Here is a 21,277-nt window from a genome sequence, read left to right as displayed (position 1 = left end):
GAGACCAAACCCAGTAATTATTCTATGTTCTTGCTCTCTAGACACAGCAGGTGGAATGTGTTTGTTGCTGTGTTATTCCCTTGGTTGGCTGTGTTATTCCCTTGGAAAGTAATACCCTTGGTTCAATTTGTACAAGAATCTCATTATTAGAAATAGATGATAACATATTATTCAAAAATGTTCAAAAATTACAAATTGCCAGTGTGGAATAAATCTCACCATGTTAAAACAGTGGATGTAGCTCTTAATGAGACATGCTGTATTCTCACAGGATGTGTACACCTCACACCACTGGAGAAATTATATTGTTTAGCAGGTATTGCACCACCTGACATGTGCCGGGAAGTAGCAGCCAGCAATAAAAGGACCAAAGCATTGGCATCTCCAACCCACCCTTTGTTTGGATATCAGCCAGCATGCCAACGGCTTAAATCAAGAAACAGTTTTCTAAGATCTACAGAGATACTCGCAAGAACACCCCAGCAAGCAAGAGTCCAAAAGTGGCAGGGAAAAACTCAAAACCTCAATCTATGGCTGATACCAGATGAGAGACTCCCTTCTGGGCACACAGAAAACTGGGCGACTTGGAAGCCACTGAACAGACTGCACTCTGGCACCACGAGATGCAGAGCCAACCTTAAGAAATGGGGCCACAAAGTGGAGCCCACGGCATGCGAGTGTGGAGAAGAGCAAACCACAGACAACCTACTACAATGCATCATGAGCCCTGCCACATGCACAATGGAGGATTTCTCACAGCGACACCAGAGACACTCCAAGTGGCCATCTCCTGTTCAAAGGACATTTAGTATAATGACAACTTTTGAAAACTTTGTTTCTGTTTTAAAATACATTATAACTGTTCCCCCAATTCGCTTCTGACACAATAAATAAATAAGCAAAAAATTCTGGAGGAAGCTGCTATTTAACTTGTCTGTTATAAGGAAGCACACACAACTCCAGTAGGATCAGCTGGAATAAGGATTCCAGTTCTGACACAATAAATAAATCAGAAATGTTCAAAAATAACAAATTCCTATGGGATTTTGAAGTTAAAACTGGGAAATAAAGCTGCTCCAGTCATAGTTTGCCTAGTTTTGTGAGACTCAAGAGAGATATTGACAAGCTGGAATGTTTCCAGAGGAGGGCGACTAAGATGATCAAGGGTCTGGAGAACAAGCCCTATGAGGAGCGGCTTAAAGAGCTGGGCATGTTTAGCCTGAAGAAGAGAAGGCTGAGAGGAGATATGATAGCCGTGTATAAATATGTGAGAGGAAGCCACAGGGAGGATGGAGCAAGCTTGTTTTCTGCTTCCTTGGAGACTAGGACGCAATGGAACAATGGTTTCAAACTACAAGAGAGGAGATTCCATCGGAACATGAGGAAGAACTTCCTGACTGTGAGAGCCGTTCAGCAGTGGAACTCTCTGCCCCGGAGTGTATTGGAGGCTCCTTCTTTGGAAGCTTTTAAACAGAGGCTGGATGGCCATCTGTCAGGGGTGATTTGAATGCAATATTCCTGCTTCTTGGCAGAATGGGGTTGGACTGGATGGCCCATGAGGTCTCTTCCAACTCTTTGATTCTATGATTTATAACTCTACTTCCTGGACATCTGTGACAGAAACATACACTGAAAAGTATATTGTGCATCTTATATTTAAACTCACCTTTACACTTGCCTTCTGTAAGCTTATCCTTGACTGAAAAAGACTAAGTTTAGACCTGTAGGAGAAAATAATACAAAAAATAAAATCAGTGCATTCCTAGAATGGATATTACATTTAGAGAGGTTATTTTTAAAGGGCTTGCATTCATATTTTGGGAGATCCCTGGCAACAGCACTGACAAAACAGAGAATATTTTTTCCTGGTAACCTAGAGTTATTTCTATAGGTGACAAGGGACGTGCCTATGTATCAGCTTGGGCAAGACCACAAATGGTCAAGCAAGAAGCATTGCATAAAGCTGTTTAAATCAATTTACATGCAGAAATTGTGGACAGGCTGGAACATACTTGGCCTCAATATCGGCCTTTTCACGGACGGCGTGAGCCATCTGCTCCATTTCAAAGTATTTCTTCTTCCCTTTTGCCAAATCTTTTACTGTCTCTTGCAGTTCGGCCTGGATCCTGGTCAGCTGCTCCACACACTGAAGAAAAGAAAAAAGACATAGAAAAAGTAAATCAATGTGGGTTTCTTCCCCCCATTTCCCCTACTGAAATAGGACTATTGTGACTACTGTATCTCTGCTCCAAAAAGCTTTCATTCTTATTCCAGTCAAGTTGGTGCAAGTTCACTTTTTTTTTCAGTATGAGAAGGCGGCAAGCCTTAATGATTGCCATCTTTGGCAAGTTGATTCAGCAACAGTTATAGCTGTTTTATTGGGGGTGATTCTTCTCTACCGTGCTGCAGGCAAATGAGTTTCACAGCTTCTTTGCAAAGAGCAGATCCTTCTGCAATAACTCATGTGATCAACAGCACAGAATTAAAAGTTATTGTGCAATATAAATTACTATATATACCCATGCATAAGTCTAGAGGTTATATATATATATACACACACACACACACACATATATTTTTCACATGACATGACATTTATATTCTGCCCTTCTCACCCCGAAAGGGACTCAGAGTGGCTTACAAGTTATATGTACGTGCAATATATTATAATTATTAGCATAGCACAATATTAGTATTATATATTACTATATTGTATATTGTATAAAAAAAACCAAGTTTATGGCAACAAGAATGATTGACAACTGGGAAATAGAGGGAGGAAATGTGGAGGCCGTGACAGACTTTGTATTTCTAGGTGCAAAGATGACTGCAGATGCAGACTGTGGCCAGGAAATCAGAAGACGCTTCCTTCTTGGGAGGAGAGCAATGTCCAGTCTCGATAAAATAGTAAAGAGTAGAGACATCAGACTGGCAACAAAGATCCGCCTAGTCAAAGCCATGGTATTCCCTGTAGTCACCTACGGGTGTGAGAGCTGGACCTTAGGGAAGGCTGAGCGAAGGAAGAGAGAGGCTTTTGAGCTGTGGTGTTGGAGGAAAGTTCTGAGAGTGCCTTGGACTGTGAGAAGATCCAACCAGTCCATCCTCCAGGAAATAAAGCCCGACTGCTCATTGGAGGGAAGGAGACGAGAGACAAAGCTGAAGTCCTTTGGCCACATCATGAGGAGACAGCAAAGCCTGGAGAAGACAATTATGCTGGGGAAAGTGGAAGGCAAAAGGAAGAGGGGCCGACCAAGGGCAAGATGGATGGATGGCATCCTTAAAGTGACTGGACTGACCTTGAAGGAGCTGGGGGTGGTGACGGCCGACAGGGAGCTCTGCCGTGGGCTGGTCCATGAGGTCACAAAGAGTCGGAGACGACTGAACGAATGAATAATATTGTGCTGTGCTAATAATATAATATATTGTGTGTGTGTGTATAATATTGATAATAATAATAAAATATTATAATATAGTAATTATATATTATAAATTACATGTAATATTACTAGAGCACGTAGATTAAGATCTTCTGGGGAGGTCCAGCTCTCGGTTCCCCTGGCCTCGCAAGCATGGCTGGTGGGGATGAGAGACAGGGCTTTCTCTGTGGTGGCCCCTCAGTTGTGGAACTCCCTCCCTAGTGACTTCAGAGCAGCTCCCTCCCTATTAGCCACTAGGAAAGAGTCAAAGCCTGGCTCTATGAGCAAGACTTTGGAGACCAGGGCAATGCAGTATTTTGAATAGAAATCTTGTGCAATTTGACCTTGGAACAGACTCAGACCATGAACTTTGGATGGCGTGTTTTCTAAGTTTTTAATTTTAATCTGTTTTAATATGTCACAATTTTGAGTGCCTAGGTGGGGAAATGTTGGCCAACAGTGTTGGCTAGCCTCCTATGGTGGTGCCGGTGCTTTCCTATCTTCATGGAATGACCCTTGAGGAATACACAAGTCTTATCAAAACCCATAACCTTGCCCCCAAAGCTCTTCTACTACATAAGGTTGACTTATTATCATTATTATCATTATTATTATTATTATTATTAATAATAATAATAATAATAATTTTATTTGTACCCCGCTAGCATCTCCCGAAGGACTCAATGCAGCTTACAAAGGCCAAGGCCTCAAACACAACATAACAATACACAACCTAAAGCAATTAAAAAATTAAAACAGTTAAAGCAAAATTAAACAACGAGCAATAAACAATACACCAAGACACAATAAAACTGGGCCGGGCCAGAGTAATGGGTACAGGATTAAAAGTGCTGATGTGACAGGTGGTATGTAAGGATTATAGGGTAAGTGCAGTGTGCGGTGTGCGGCAATCTTAATTCTAATAAAGTGCTTCTGGGACTTGTTATTGGAGTTTTCCTAATCTGGAAAGGCACATCGGAACAGCCAGGTCTTCAAGTTCTTTCTAAAGACTGCCAATGTAGGGGCCTGTCTAAGATCTTTGGGGAGGGTGTTCCAGAGTCGGGGGGCCACCACAGAGAAGGCCCTGTCCCTCGTCCACACCAAACGTGCCTTCAACGCAGGCGGAATCACGAGCAGAGCCTCTCCGGATGAACGAAGTGAACGCGTGGGTTCGTACAGGGAGATGCAGTCACGCAGGTAGGATGGTCCCAAACTGTTTAGGGCTTTGTAGGTAAGCACCTGCACCTTAAATTGAGCTCGAAAAATAAATGGCAGCCAGTGGAGCTCCCTAAACAGGAGGGTTGACCTCTCTCTGTAAGGAGCACCAGTTAACATCCTGGCCGCTGCCTGTTGGACCAGTTGAAATTTTTGAGCCGTTTTCAAGGGGAGCCCCATGTAGAGCGCATTACAGTAATCCAATCTAGAGGTGACCAAGGCATGGACTACCCCAGCCAGATCAGCCTTTGCGAGGTACGGTTGCAGTTGGCGCACGAGTCTCAATTGTGCAAAAGCCCTCCCGGACACCGCCGACGCCTGAGCCTCAAACGTAAGCGATGAATCCAAGAGGACTCCCAAGCTGCGGACCTGTGGCTTCAGGGGGAGTGTAACCCCCGTCCAGCTTATATGTTAGTACATACTTTTAAAAAATGAGAAAAAGTGTTATGTGGATGAGTACTAGCTTAAACAGACAGAAGATGGAGTTTATCACTTGTGCCGACCACTACACTTCTTCTGCAAAGCCTTGTTTAACAACATCACCAAAACATCTGGCCAGGCTGACACATCACTGGTCTGACTTTTGTATGCCATTGCACAAGCTGACTCATTCTTCTGATTCCAACTTATTTCATAATGTGGATTTCACTTTTAAGTGGGCTGGTGCAACCTGTGGTCCTCCAGACGTTTGGGGCTACAATTCCCAGAAGCCCTGGCCAGCTTGTCCAATAGTCAGGAATTCTGGGAGCTGAAGTCCCAAAACGTGGAGGGCCACAGGTTTTCCAGGCTTGCTTTTAAGAATCCAAAGTGCTTCTCAAAGAGACTTTCATAGAATCATAGAATCAAAGAGTTGGAAGAGACCTCATGGGCAACCCAGTCCACCCCACTGCCAAGAAGCAGGAATATTGCATTCAAATCACCCCTGACAGATGGCCATCCAGCCTCTGTTTAAAAGCTTCCAAAGAAGGAGCCTCCACCACACTCCGGGGCAGAGAGTTCCACTGCTGAACGGCTTTCATATTAGTCTGTTTCAGCACAAAACAATAAAAAGGAGTGAAGGAATCAAGCAGCAGTACTGTTGAGATATAATTGGTGCATTTTAGCATATGCTTTTGTGGATATCAATCTATTTTGTGAAAACTTGTAATAAAATAAAGCAGTTAGTCTCCAAGCTTCTGCCCTGGGAGACTGATTTGAGTGAGATGCTCTTTTTTAAAGCTTTACAAAGAGTTCAAGGCATGGGAATAGTTACCCAAGAAAGCTTTTCTGCACTAAATAAACATGAATTCATACAACGCCTACCTTTTGTGGTCTGTGGGGTATGGTACTGCCTAAAACTCAATCACTGGGAGAGGTTTCACAACAGCCTCGCCATTGCTCCAGGGCTCTAGAATTAGGTTCCTCATGAAATACAGAACTGCAACAGGGATGGTTCTGGGTGTGTGTGTGCAGAATGCAAACCCCATCAGTCCCAGAAAGCTTTACAAGGGCTTTTGTGTACTTTTGAATTGGTTTTGGTGACGATTGTTTCTGTGAATATGCTTTGAAAACATTTAAAGACTTTCCTTTGCCCTACTTAAACACATTTACTTTGGTTTTAAGAATGTTTTATTTGTGTTGTACTGTTTGGGAATGGGATGACTGCCTTCCAGTTCCAATAAGCTTCTTCTCCTCAATAAATAATTTAGAAGCCAGGTCTTACGGCTTTACAGATAAATGACGTTCGATATGCCGATGATAATGTAATCTGTGCACATTCAGAAGAAGACCTACAAGCCATTCTAAACACCTCTGCAGAAGCATACTAGAAGCTTGGCCTGTCATTGAACATCAAGAAAACCAAAGTGCTCTTCCAGCAGTCACCAGTCCATCCCTCTGCAATGCCAGGAATACAGCTTAATGATGTAGCATTAGAAAATGTTGACCATTTCCGCTGCCTTGGCAGCCATCTCTCCACAAAAGCCAACATTGACATTGAAATACAACACCATCTGAGCTCTGCGAGTACAGCATTCTTCTGAATGAAGCACAGAGTGTTTGAGGATCGGGATATCCATAGGGATACCAAGGTGCTTGTTAATAAAGCTATTGTCCTCCCAACCCTGTTATATGCCTGCGAAACATGGACTGTCTACAGACATTACACTCAACTCCTGGAACGATTCCATCAGCGTTGCCTCTGAAAAATCATTCAACCTTCTTGGGAAGACAGGTCGACAAATGTCAGTGTGCTGGAAGAAGCAAAGACCACCAGCATTGAAGCAATTCTCCTATGCCATCAGCTCTGCTGGATTGGCCACGTTGTCCAAATGCCCAATCACTGTCTCCCAAAGTAGTTACTCTACTCCCAACTCAAGAATGGAAAACAGAATGTTAGTGGACATGAAAATAGGTTTAAAGATTAGCTTAAAGTCAACTTTAAAAACTATGGCATAGATACCAAGAACTGGGAAGCCCTGGCCCTTGAGCATTCTAACTGGAGGTCAGCTGTGACCAGCAGTGCTGCAGAATTCGAAGAGGCACGAATGGAGGGCAAAAGGAAGAAACGTGCCAAGAGGAAGGCGTGTCAAGCCAACCCTGACCAGGACCACCTTCCACCTGGAAACCGATGTCCTCACTGTGGAAGGATGTGTGAATGAAGAATAGGGCTCTATAGTCACCTATGTATCCACCACCAAGACTCTATACTTTGAAGGCCATCATACTCAGGCAACGAGGGATCGCCTAAATAAGTAATTCCATATTTGATCTTGTAGCAGTTAGGGGCTTATACAAAGTTGGAGGGTCATTTCCACCTCCTTGTGTGTTGCAAAAGCATAACCAAAATTCACTTTCAGACTGTTTAAATATTTTGGGATGCTTCCTCCAAAGAGTTTGCTGTCAAAAGTGTGATGTTGTTACCATCTTCGGTCAAAACAGCGATTTTAGTTCATTTGTCAATACTGTGATTTGGAGACCGGGAAACTAAGGGCACCAATCCCAGAAATGTATAGTTCAGAGATTATATGATTCCAGTTCCTGCCTTAAAGGAAGATAGTCTAGTAAATATGAAACTCTTGGTAAATATAACCCAATAGGGCAGGTGGTTATAGGTTCAACACAAGGCGTCTTCAATGAAACAGATTCCATGCCAACCCCAAACACCCCCCCCCCCCAAAAAAACAACAACACCCCTTTACTTTGGGATTTGAAGAAGTGCCATAGTTTAGATTAGGTAATTGTGGGCAAAATGGCAATAGAGTAAGGCAAGCTCATCTGTTTTCTTCCACCTGACATCCGCTGGGAAGTAGCAGGCAATAGTAAAAGGACCAAGGCAGAGACATCTCCAGCTCATCCCCTGTTTGGGTATCAGCCAGCACGTCAACGACTTAAATCTAGAAATAGTTTTCTGAGATCTATAGAGACACTCGCTGGAACACCTCAGCAAGCAAGAGTCCAAAAGTGGCAGGCTCAAACCCAGAACCTCAACCAATGGCTGATACCAAATGAGAGACTCCACAGAGGAAGCCACAGGGAGGAGGGAGCAAGCTTGTTTTCTGCTTCCTTGGAGACTAGGACGCGGAACAATGGCTTCAAACTACAAGAAAGGAGATTCCATCTGAACATTAGGAAGAACTTCCTGACTGTGAGAGCCGTTCAGCAGTGGAACTCTCTGCCCCGGAGTGTGGTGGAGGCTCCTTCTTTGGAAGCTTTTAAGCAGAGGCTGGATGGCCATTTGTCAGGGGTGATTTGAATGCAATATTCCTGCTTCTTGGCAGGGGGTTGGACTGGATGGCCCATGAGGTCTCTTCCAACTCTTTGATTCTATGATTCTATGATTCTATGACTCCCCCCTGGGCACACAGAGGACTGGGTGACTTGGAAGGCACTGAACAGACTGCGCTCTGGCACCACGAAATGCAGAGCCAACCTTCAGAAATGGGGCCACAAAGTGGAATCCATGACATCAGAGTGTGGAGAAGACCATAACCACTGACCACCTGCTGCAATGCACCCTGAGCCCTGCCACGTGCACAATGGAGGACCTCCTTGCGGCAACACCAGAGGCACTCCGAGGGGCCAGATACTGGTCAAAGGACATTTAATCAACTACCAAGCTTGCAAATTTTGTGTTTTGTCTGTTTGTTCTGTTCTGTTAGAAATGTAATACAATTGACTGGTTGCCCTGACACGACAAATAATCTGTTTTTTTAAGTCATTTCCAACACACATTGACAAGCTGGAATGTGTCCAGAGGAGGGTGACTAAAATGATCAAGGGTCTGGAGAACAAGCCCTATGAGGAGCGGCTTAGGGAACTGGGCATGTTTAGCCTGAAGAAGAGAAGGCTGAGAGGAGATATGATAGCCATGTATAAATATGTGAGAGGAAGCCACAGGGAGGAGGGAGCAAGCTTGTTTTCTGCTTCCCTGGAGACTAGGACGCAATGGAACAATGGCTTCAAACTACAAGAGAGGAGATTCCATCTGAACATTAGGAAGAACTTCCTGACTGTGAGAGCCGTTCAGCAGTGGAACTCTCTGCCCCGGAGTGTGGTGGAGGCTCCTTCTTCGGAAGCTTTTAAACAGAGGCTGGATGGCCATCTGTCAGGGGTGATTTGAATGCAATATTCCTGCTTCTTGGCAGAATGGGGTTGGACTGGATGATGGCCCATGAGGTCTCTTCCAACTCTTTGATTCTATGATTTGGGGAAAAGATGAAATCTGCCTAAACTAAATCTGAGTAGCAAGCCCTATTAATTTGGAAACACCTCCAAAGCAAGAAAACCCACTGAAACATAAACACCATGAAAGAACAGGAATTGCTCTCACTTCCCAGAACTTGTTGATGAACAATGTGCTGGAATAATGTAAATTATGTAAATATTGCAACATGACTGACACCTTAAAACGGAAGGTTAATTTTCTTGCCTCAGACGCAAGATGCCATCTCAATCTGTGATGCTTGGCTGAAAGAGATGCGTTGCAAAATACCTCAAGGACTTTTAAGGGTGGGAACCGGCAGAGCTTTCTGGTCCGTGGCTAAATTTAGAATAGAAGTGGACAAAATTGTGCGCTTTAGCTGGGTTTATAACTCCACGAAAGCAAGAGCTGTCAAGCATTTCCTTAGCTCCTGCTTTAAGCGCTTCAAATGACAGTAATTCTCTTTAAGATCTCTTCTCACAAACTGGTACTTTCATTCACGTCTTGGAAACATACAAACCGTCTTTGAAAAATTATAGCTCTACAAAAGGCAACCTTGACAACGAATGATCCCTTGATTCTTCTCACAATTGTACTATTGTGTATCCAAAGCATAGATGTTCAGTCTCTCTTGTGTGTGTTTAAGTATACACTACAGACTTAGAACAGTACAATGGTCTGAACACTGGACTATGACTATGACTCTGGAGCCTAGGGTTCGAATCCCCGTAGGATTCATGTTAGAATTGCAAACGAAACCAAATTAGGAGGGATAGAAGACAGGAGCAGAATTAGAGAGATGGGCCAAAACTAACAAAATGAAGTTCAGCAGGGACAAATGCAAGATACTCCACTTAGGCAGAAAAAACGAAATGCAAAGATACAGAATGGGGGACAATGCCTGGCTCGAGAGCAGTACGTGTGAAAGAGATCTTGAGGTTCTCATGGACAAAAAGTTAAACATGAGCCAACAATGAAATGTGGCAGCAAAAAAAGCCAATGGGATTTTGGCCTGCATCAATAGGAGCCTAGTGTCTAGATCCAGGGAAGTCATGCTCCCCATGCTCCATTCTGCCTTGGTTAGACCACACTTGGAATACTGTGTCCAATTCTGGGCACCACAATTGAAGGGAGATGTTGACAAGCTGGAATGTGCCCAGAGGAGGGTGACTCAAATGATCAAGGGTCTGGAGAACAAGCCCTATGAGGAGTGGCTTAAAGAGCTGGGCATGTTTAGCCTGAAGAAGAGAAGGCTGAGAGGAGATATGATAGCCATGAATAAATACGTGAGAGGAAGTCACAGGGAGGAGGGAGCAAGCTTGTTTTCTGCTTCCCTGGAGACAAGGACAAGGAACAATGGCTTCAAACTACAAGAAAGGAGATTCCACCTGAACATCAGGAAAAACTTCCTGACAGAGCTGTTCAGCAGTGGAACTCTCTGCCCCGGAGTGTGGTGGAGGCTCCTATATTGGAAGCTTTTAAGCAGAGGCTGATGGCCATCTGTTGGGGTGCTTTGAATGCAAATTTCCTGCTTCTTGGCAGGGGGTTGGGCTGGATGGCCCACAAGGTCTCTTCCAACTCTATGATTCTAGGTCCATGGAAACCCACTGGGTGATCTTGGACAAACGTCACTCTTTCAACTTCAGGGGAACGCGGTGCCAAAACAGCTCTGAATAATTTTATTTATTTATGTATTTACAGTGCTTTGATTCCACCTTTCTCACTCCAAAGGGGACTCAGGGTGGATCACAGAACACATATATGGCAAACATTTAGTGCCGATTATACAACGACAAGGCAGATAATGGATAGAGGTATATTTAGGCTTTTTCTCATCATTTGGCATCTTTTGGAGGCTATGCTCGGTTCTGCTATTGCTCCGTCTCTTTGCCAAAGAGCTTTCTTTGTTCGTAAACTTTCCTCCAAAATGCTGCACCTAAAATACCTCCCTCCCTTAATGCGGTTCCTATTCATCTACTCACATTGCTGTTTTCAATCCGCTAGGTGGGTGGGGGAGCTGGGATGAAGGTCAGGAACTCACCCTGACCTGACCTGGTTTAGAACTGTCAACATTGAAATCCACAAGCATGTGGACAATTTCAACAGAAAGGAGGAAACCATGAAAATGAACAAAATCTGGCTACTAGTATTAAAAAAAACTCCAAAATTACAACAGCACAACAACAGAGAGGAAACAAACAAGGACATCTAATCACCTCTCAACAAAAGTTTGCTCCAGGCACTGTCTTCGACAATACATTGTCAACATTTCGGTTGCAAGATTTACTGCAGTTGCAGCTGGTGGTTAACCTGCTGTGCTAAAGCTGACTTTGTTTAACCAAGCAAAGTCCAGAATAGGCTGCCACAAGTTGGAAATGAGTTATAATAAAATTCCTATCTCTAAATGAGCACATTCAATAAATTAAGTATTTCCTTTTTCAAGAAGCTACTGCATAAATCCATGAGTACAGAGCGAGACATCAGAATGGATTCAGTTTTCAGAAAATTCAGGTGAGTTCTCCTTTTTGAATTATGGAGCCCCTTTTAGAATCAGTTTCTATGGAGGCACCCCTTTTTGACTCACAGAGCTGTTTTTAGACTCAGTTTCTAGGACAAAACCCCCTTTTGACTCCAAGAACCATTTTTAGAATCAATTTCTATGTGTGCAACAGGCCAGTGCCTTGTCATCTGTCCATCAGCCTCATTGTCTGTCCTCCTCACAATACAACGATTTTGGTGCTAATGGCAGCAGAATGGCCAAGCGTCCTCTGATAGAGAAGGTGCGAAATTCAACTAGGCAAATTTCTGTTCAGAATGCAATTTATGATTTTCTTATGTTGATTCTACTTTTTGATTCTTATTCTTTGATTTCATTTAGTTTTTATTTTATTTTATTTTCCTGGAATAGCCATGGACCCCCTGGGAAGTGGACACAGGGACCTTAGGGCTCCGCAGAGCACAGGTTGAGAACCACTACTTTAGAGAAAAGCACCTTGAGGAGAAGTTGGATTTGAAGAGAAAAAATAGTAGGGTTTAGAAAAGGCAGAGGAACGAGAGACCAAACTGTCAATATCCACTGGATAATGGAGAAAGGCAGAGAGTTTCAGAAAAACATCTATTTCTGTTTTATGTATTGTCGAAGGCTTTCATAGTCGGAATCACTGGGTTGTTGTAGGTTTTTCGGGGCTGTATATTCATGTTCTAGAGGCATTCTCTCCTGACGTTTTGCCTGCATCTATGGCAAGCATCCTCAGAGGTTGCGACCTCACAACCTCTGAGGATGCTTGCCATAGATGAAGGCAAAACGTCAGGAGAGAATGCCTCTAGAACATGGCCATATAGCCCCAAAAAACCTACAACAACCCACTATTTCTGTTTTATTGACTATTCTAAAGCCTTTGATCATAATAATTTCTGGCAAGTTCTTGGTGGGATGGAAAGACCAAGCCACCTTGTTTGTCTCCTGAGAAATCTGTAGAATGACGAAGTAGCAACAGTCAAAACAGACCACAGAACAACTGACTGGTTCAAGATTGGGAAAGGAGTACGACAGGGCTGTCTACTCTCACCCAACCAATTCAACTTGTATGCAGAACACATCATGCAACTTGCAGGGCTTGACCAATCCAAGGCTAGACTTAAAATTGCTGGAAGAAACATAAACAACCTTAGACATGCAGATGATACCACTTTGATGGCCGAAAGTGAGGAGGAGCTGAGGAGCCTTCTATTCAAGGTGAAAAATGAAAGGGCAAAAGCTGGGTTGAAGTTAAAAATAAAAAAACCCAAGATGATGGCAACCAGGCTGATTGATAACTGGCAAATGTTGTTGTGCATTTGTTCAGTCGTCTCCGACTCTTCATGACCTCATGGACCAGCCCACGCCAGAGCTCCCTGTCGACCATCACCACCCCAGCTCCTTCAAGGTCAGTCCAGTCACTTCAAGGATGCCATCCATCCATCTTGCCCTTGGTCGGCCCCTCTTCCTTTTGCCTTCCACTTTCCATTTTCTCCCTCTATTTTCCAGTTGTCAATCATTCTTGTTGCCATAATCTTGGTTTTTTTGATGTTTAGCTGCAACCAAGCTTTTGCGCTTTCTTAACTGGCAAATAGAGGGAGAAAACATGGAGGTAGTGTCAGACTTTTTCTAGGCACAAAGATGACTGCAGATGCAGACTGCAGCCAGGAAATCAGAAGACATTTCCTTTTTGGGAGGAGAGCAATGACCAATCTCGATAAAATAGTTAAAAGTAGAGACATCACACTGTCAATGAAGGTTCACATAGTCAAAGTAATGGTATTCCCCATAATAACCTATGGATGTGAGAGCTGGACCATAAGGAAGGCTGAGCGAAGGAAGATAGACACATTTAAACTGTGGTGCTGGAGGAAAATTCTGAGAGTGCCTTGGACCACAAGAAGATCCAACCAGTCCATCCTCCAGGAAATAATGCCTGACTGCTCACTGGATGGAAGGATAGTAGAGGCAAACTGCTCCAAGCCAAATTGGGAGTGGCGGTATACAAGTCAAATAAATAAATAAATACTAAATAAAGATGAAGTTCTTTGGCCACATCATGACAAGACAGGAAAGCTTGGAGAAGACAATGATGCTGGGGAAAATTGAAGGAAAATGGAAGAGGGGACGACCAAGGGCAAGGTGGATGGATAGTATCCTTGAGATGACTTGTTTGACCTTGAAGGACCTGGGGGTGGCCATGGCTGACAGGGAGCTCTGGCCTGGGCTGGACCAGGAGGTCACCAAGAGTCAGAAATGACTGAACGAATAAACAACAACAAGCAATTCCTCTCACCTCTTTCCTACTACAATTATGTATTAAGCAACAAATGCAAAAACTGATTCTAAGACATATTTATTATTTCAAAGAACCATCGAGAATTGAAAATGAGGTGGGGAGAAAAGCAACTTCAGGTGAAGCAGAAAAACAGTGTTTTGGAGTTCTCTGGAATTCCTCCACTTTCAATACTGATCTATAACACATTTAATTATCACAATATTAAGCCAAAAATGTGCTGGTTTAGACAGGTTGTTGTGAACTGGGTCCCGTTTCGACTGCATTTGTTTCTGGTACCTGCCCAAAATTACATTGCTGTAAATGTGCAAAGAGAATCCCAAAGAAGACGCTCTAACAAGGAGCACTTTATCCACAATATTATGTCTCCCCCATTTGCCTCCATTAATCACAACAGTTGCCCTGTGTATTGAAGCACAAGGTTGCCTCTGTCCTGGCTTTCTGGCCAGATGCCTGGGGTGCCTTTCCAGGATGCGGCTGCATCATCTCAATTTCCGCTGCACCCTTGGATCCTTGGCTAATTCCCTAAATATTTTTAAAAAGATGCCACACCTTACATTCAAAGCTTGGGATAATTTGGAAATATTCAAAGCTGCCTCTGAAGATGCTTCTTTCTCACTGATTCCAACTAACATCACAGGACTATTCAATTTCATTGAGCAAACAATTTCTCCTCCCTCTTGCTGGCTGTTCTCTCCCTGCTAATTTGGGCAAAATGTATTACGGCATGATTAACTGAGTTGCACCAGGAAAAAAAGATGTACTCAATCACTTTCAAAAAGCGAATATCTATATTCATAATGTTAGACAGTGGGGTCTCAAATCTCTTAGTGTCATCTAGTTCAATTTCTTGTATAATATGTTCTTAAATGTTCATCCAAATGGTCCTTTTGTGTCTCCGCATTGTTTGTTTCTAGCACCTGGCAGGAAGAGATGCAGAAGTTCACAATGTGGAACTTCAATGCAGATTGTTGTTGCTTATTCGTTCAGTCGCTTCTGACTCTTTGTCACCTCCTGGACCAGCCCATGCCAGAGCTCCCTGTCAGCCATGGCCACCCCCAGCTCCTTCAGAGTCAAGGCAGTCCCTTCAAGGATACCATCCATCCATCTTGCCCTGTGCTTGTGTTAGGAAAGGAAAAGTCTTTCCCTTTACTCGCTCCTTTAACACCGTGAAAATTCAGACAACCTCACAAAAGCATCCACAGGTTTCTGCTAGCCAATGAAAATAAAATATGGCATGTAAAAAGAATAAGTTTATTGTCGAAGACTTTCAAGGCTGGAATCACTGGGTTGTTGTAGGTTGTTTAGGGCTATATGGCCATGTTCTAGAGGTGACCTCAGAACCTCTGAGGATGCTTGCCATAGATGCAGGTGAAACGTCAGGAGAGAATGCCTCTAGAACAGTGGTTCTCAACCTGTGGGTCCCCAGGTGTTTTGGCCTACAACTCCCTGGAATCCCAGTCAGTTTACCAGCTGTTAGGATTTCTGGGAGTTGAAGTCCAAAAACATCTGGGGACCCCAGGTTGAGAACCACTGCTCTAGAACATGGCTATATAGCCCGAAAAAAACTACAACAACCCAAGAATAGGTTTGTGAGTGAAATTTTCATTTGGATAGTGAAAGAATTAATAAATGCTAAGGCAATGACTTCGATGGGCATAGAAGGTGCTAGGTAAAGGTTTCCCCTTGACATTATGTCTAGTCAATTCCGACTCTGAGGGTCATGCTCATCTTCCTTTCTAGAGCCAGCATTGTCCATAGACACCTCCTAGGTCATGTGGCCAGCATGACTATTTATTATTTATTTATTTACAGCTTTTATATTCCACCCTTCTCCTCACCCCGCAGGGGACTCAGGGCGGATTACAGTGTACACATATATGGCAAACATTCAATGCCAATTTTGTCATACAACATATACAGACATACACAGAGGCTATTTAACTTTTTCGCTTTCATCGTCCATCTGCGACACTGATGAAGTACTTCCGCATTCCCCACATGCTTTTTTTTTTTTTGCTGGAGTGCTTGCTGGAATCTTTTTTTATGGCCTCATAAATTAGTTAATTTAGCCTCCCCACACTTTAAAGTGGTACCTAATTTTCCTACTTGACAGATGCAACTGTCTTTCGGGTTACAAAGGTCGATACCAGGCTACCCAATTGGTTGGAAACCCACTCCAACCCAGGCCGGCTTCGAACTCATGACCTTTTGGTCAGAGTGATCTTAATGCAGCTGACACTCAGCCAGCTGCGCCACAATCCCAGTGACTGCATGGAGCGCCGTTACCTTCCCGCCGAAGTGGTGCCTATTGATCTACTCACATTTGCATGTTTTCGAACTGCTAGGTTGGCTCCTGCTGGGCCTAACAGTGGGAGCTTAACCTAATAGACGAGTACTGAAATGTTATGACCCACTGGTATTTTCCACAGTAATGAGCATTAAAAAGAGCAATGACACACAGACCATTTAGTTGTAAACAGAACATAGAATCACAAGTTATTTCCTGAACAGAAAACAACAAAGGGTTCCCGAACAGATGATTGGTGTACAAGTCATAACTCATGATACTAGGAATGTTACAGCTCCTCTGTCTGAATTGGAGGAAACAGTCTTCATAATTGCTAACATAATACAGAGTACATAATATAAACTAGGATTGCTAACAACCCTTCAGCCATAAAATACAATTTGTGAAGTGAACATTGCTACCCCAGACTGAAGGTACACCATGAACTCTCCAAAAACAATACCTTTTTCAGCTGCTGCTCTTTAAAACATTTCACTGCTCTGGCAGGTTCCGAAATTAAGTTCTTGTAGTTTTCACAGATATTGAGCCTGGACTGAGCCACCTGCACCGTGCCTTCAAGAAACGATTTCCACACTGGATACATACTCCTAAAACACAGGGGGAATGTCAATGAGTGGGGAGGGCAAAGAAGGAGCTAAGAGAGACATGATAAGGGATTCTACTGCTGTTAGTAGTTTACATTAACTTAATCGTTTCTGTACGGCTTCACAAAATCAGATTATGATTCATTATTAACAGTGAAATACAAACTCTTCCATTAAATTGCTCTGAGATCTAGCACTTGACCAGTTTCAACTGATAGTGCCAATGAATGAGTTATATGAGGTATACCTGTAAGATGCTATTATATGTGGGAAATCTGAAGAATGTTGTTACTACAGGGTATTTTAATCCCAGTTTTGGGAGAAAAACAGAATAGGAATATATTTATTAAAATTTAAAATAATATGGTGGACTCTGGCCACATTTAGAACACTGATTTGAACATTTATGTAACATGATTTTTAGGCCTATTTTTTGGTTATATTTTTTATCTTCAGGGCATCTTTTAGGGTATAATTTATTCTGAAGATTTCCTCCAAAGCCACTCACAGGGAAATGAATTGAAGAAAAATATCCTACTCCATTATCCATTAAGAAAATCTATTATCTATGCATCCATCTGTGTCTGTATGCATTTGAACTGAATCCACTTGCTCATTGGGGGAAGAGGATTAATAATAATAATAATAATAATAATAATAATAATAATCCCTGCCACCATCTCCTCAATGGGGACTTGGGGCAGCTTACATGAGGCCAAGCCCAACAGCATATTACAATAAAGTAAAACCAAAACACAATAACAACACAGTAAAATACATACAACATATGAGAAATTACACTGTCTAGCTGGTATCGCACCACCCGACGTCCGCCAGGAAGTGGCAGCCAATAGTGAAAGGACCAAGGCAGAGACATCTCCAGCTCATCCCCTGTTTGGGTATCAGCCAGCACGTCAACGACTTAAATCCAGACATAGTTTTCTAAGATCTACAGAGACACTTGCTAGAACACCTCAGCAAGCGAGAGTCCAAAAGTGGCAGGCTCAAACCCAGAACCTCAACCAATGGCTGATACCAAATGAGAAACTCCCCCCCCCTGGGCACACAGAGGACTGGGCGACTTGGAAGGCGCTGAATAGACTGCGCTCTGGCACCACAAGATGCAGAGCCAAACTTCAGAAATGGGGCTACAAAGTGGAATGCTCGACATGCAAGTGCGGAGAGGAGCAAACCACTGAACACCTGCTGCAATGCAACCTGAGCCCTGCCACATGCACAATGGAGGACCTTCTTATAGCAACACCAGAAGCACTCCAAGTGGCCAGATACTGGTCAAAGGACATTTAATCAACTACCAAACTCACACATTTTGTATTTTCTCTGTTTGTTTGCGTTGTTCTGTTAGAAATGTAATATAATTGACTGGCTGCCCTGACACGAGAAATAAAAAAACATATGAGTGCAAAGACAATAAAGCAAAATAATACACAGTAAAATAACATAACATAGCCATGAGCGGGCCGCATGTGCAAGACAAAAACTAAGATACTAAAAATACTAAAATCAGGATGAGATAGGGATGGAGCAGATTGTTTGTGGGGGAGAAACTCGTAAAGGAACGGGGTCATAAATTCAGACCTTCATACAGGTGGGGAATATACTCTGGGGACAAAATTTATACATTTTTTGAACATTACAAACATGGTTTTATTGTTCTATTCAACTATGGCAACATTATTCAGATTTCTCAGGTATACTGCCACCTTATAAATAAGTATATTTGTATCTTAGGAGGCAAGTATACTTATTCATAAATATATGGAACAGCAGAGAACTCTGCCAATGATTCAACTATGTTCACTATCAGTTACAAAGCAATAAGTAATTGATCACATTTTTTGGGGAGCAAAATCAAACAATGCAAGACATTTGAAATGAGTATATTTCTTAGAATTACCTGAAATCATTTCGCTCTTCAACTTTTATCCCAGGCCACTCTTTCTTTAAGTACTGACCAGCCAATTTCTGGATGCCCTGTGAAAATATAAAGAAAAAGCATTATTTAAAAATGAACGTGTGCAATAAGCATTTCTCCAGTAAAAATTCAATAACATTTTAAAGAAGGAAGTGGAGTAAGGTCCCTGTCTACAGTACTGGACATAAAATTTCAATGTGGCTTTTAAGAATTCAATTGCTGAAACCCACAAACACAATTAAACAGCAAGATCATGTAAAGATGTATGTACGAAGATACTCAAGCAATTGGAACACCATTATTATAAAACTTTATTTATATTATTTATAGGTCTTAGGGCCTATCCATAAGGCCATATAACCCAGAATATCAAGTCAGATAATCCACAATATCTGCTTTAAACTGTATTATTCTGAGTCCACAATGCCATATAATCCAGTTCAATGTGGATTTTATACAGCTGTGTGGAAGGGACTCAAATGTCAGAGCCATCCAAGATTTGGCCCACTCAACTGTTAGGCTTTATGTCTCCTGAATTAACTGATATAAATCATGCATATGTGGTCTTCACCTTTATATATAAAAATTTAACCTGTGTATGTTTGTGCTTGCAAAACCCGAAAAGTTGTTGGCCGATTGACTTGAAATTTTGACACAACATTGCATTCCAATGCGCACATGTTTTTATAGTAAAATGAAATTTTGACACAATGTTGCATTCAAATTTGTACATGTTTTTAGAATAAAACAAACAGTCCTGGAAAAGACACAGTGGCCACAAAAGTGATCCCAGCACCCTCTCTTGTAAAAGTTGTCCAAAAGAAAATCTGTGTTTCCCATAGTAACCAAACACAGCCTAGCTTTCATTTTACCTCAGCAGCATAGCAACCAATCGCACCACAGCTTTCCTTTTACCTCAGCAGCATAAGAAATAACAACGAATCATAGAGCAACTTTCATTGTACCACTGCAGTAGAAGAAATTAAAACCAACCACAGCACAGCTTTCCTTTTACTTCAGCAGTATAAGAAATACCAACCAATCAAAGCAGCTTTCATTTTACCTCAGCAGTATAAGAAATGAAAACTGAGCTCTAGCAACCAACCGCACCATAGCTTTCCTTTTACCTCAGCAGCATAAGAACTAACAACCAATCATAGAGCAGCTTTCATTTTACCACTGCAGAAGAAATACAACCAACCACAGCACAGCTTTCCTTTTACTTCAGCAGTATAAGAAATAACAACCAATCAGAGCAGCTTTCATTTTACCTCAGCAGTATAAGAAATGAAAACTGAGCTCTAGCAACCAATCGCACCACAGCTTTCCTTTTACCTCAGCAGCATAAGAAATAACAACCAATCATAGAGCAGCTTTCATTGTACCACTGCAGTAGAAGAAATTAAAACCAACTACAGCACAGCTTTCCTTTTACTTCAGCAGTATAAGAAATACCAACCAATCAAAGCAGCTTTCATTTTACCTCAGCAGTATAAGAAATGAAAACTGAGCTCTAGCAACCAACCGCACCATAGCTTTCCTTTTACCTCAGCAGCATAAGAACTAACAACCAATCATAGAGCAGCTTTCATTTTACCACTGCAGAAGAAATACAACCAACCACAGCACAGCTTTCCTTTTACTTCAGCAGTATAAGAAATAACAACCAATCAGAGCAGCTCTCATTTTACCTCAGCAGTATAAGAAATGTCAGCTGAGCTGTGATTAGTTGCTATTGGCAATGAAAATAGTACAGTGGAAGTCAATGAGTTTGGGAGTATTATTTACACCAGTATTCATCAGAGTATTATTTACGCCAGTACCTTTCCTTTTACTTTAGCAGTATAAGAAATACCAACCAATCAGAGAAGCTTTCATTTTACCTCAGCAGTATAAGAAAGGACAGCAGAGCTGTGATTGGCTGCTACTGGCAATGAAAATAGTAGAGGGGAAGTCAGTGAGTTTGGGAGTATTATTTACGCCAGTATTCGTTGCCTTTAGTCTTCAGTCATAGTACCACATTCATTTTATTCACTTTCAAATTCATTCCATATCAGACTGAGCCACAGCAAAGTGTGGCTGGGTTTAGCTAGTTTTAAATAATAATTTTCAAATGGTGAGTTTTGACCAATTTGTTAGGAAGTCATGGGAAGTTTTGCCGAGTAAGTTAGAAGAACTGCACAAAGTGATTTGGAACCAGCCTGGAATACTGGTAAATCAGATTGTTAGGGCTTGGCTGAGAGAGTTCTTGACATGACTACCACTAAGTAACCAACCCATGTTAAGTTGTACAATTTGAGCTGACACGGTCTTAAAACCA

The 21,277-nt window shown here is 42.3% G+C and overlaps 1 protein-coding gene across 2 annotated transcripts in view; it reads right to left on the bottom strand.

Moving 5' to 3' along the window:
- The window catches only part of FCHSD2 (FCH and double SH3 domains 2), a 304,170-nt gene that overhangs the window by 124,343 nt on the left and 158,550 nt on the right, over positions 1-21,277 (bottom strand). For both annotated transcript variants that reach the window (XM_060771259.2, XM_060771260.2), the window contains exons 4-7: positions 18,940-19,016; positions 16,880-17,024; positions 2,013-2,146; positions 1,667-1,721 (exon numbers count right to left, since the gene is read on the bottom strand). In XM_060771259.2, coding sequence (XP_060627242.2) covers positions 1,667-1,721; positions 2,013-2,146; positions 16,880-17,024; positions 18,940-19,016 — 411 coding nt within the window. The remainder of the gene's footprint in view (positions 1-1,666; positions 1,722-2,012; positions 2,147-16,879; positions 17,025-18,939; positions 19,017-21,277) is intronic.

Source organism: Anolis sagrei, chromosome 3 (genome assembly GCF_037176765.1).
Source record: "Anolis sagrei isolate rAnoSag1 chromosome 3, rAnoSag1.mat, whole genome shotgun sequence".
NCBI classification, from domain to species: Eukaryota; Metazoa; Chordata; class Lepidosauria; order Squamata; family Dactyloidae; genus Anolis; species Anolis sagrei.
Note: the sequence above shows the minus strand (reverse complement) of the source record. Positions and strands in the feature narration are given on the sequence as shown.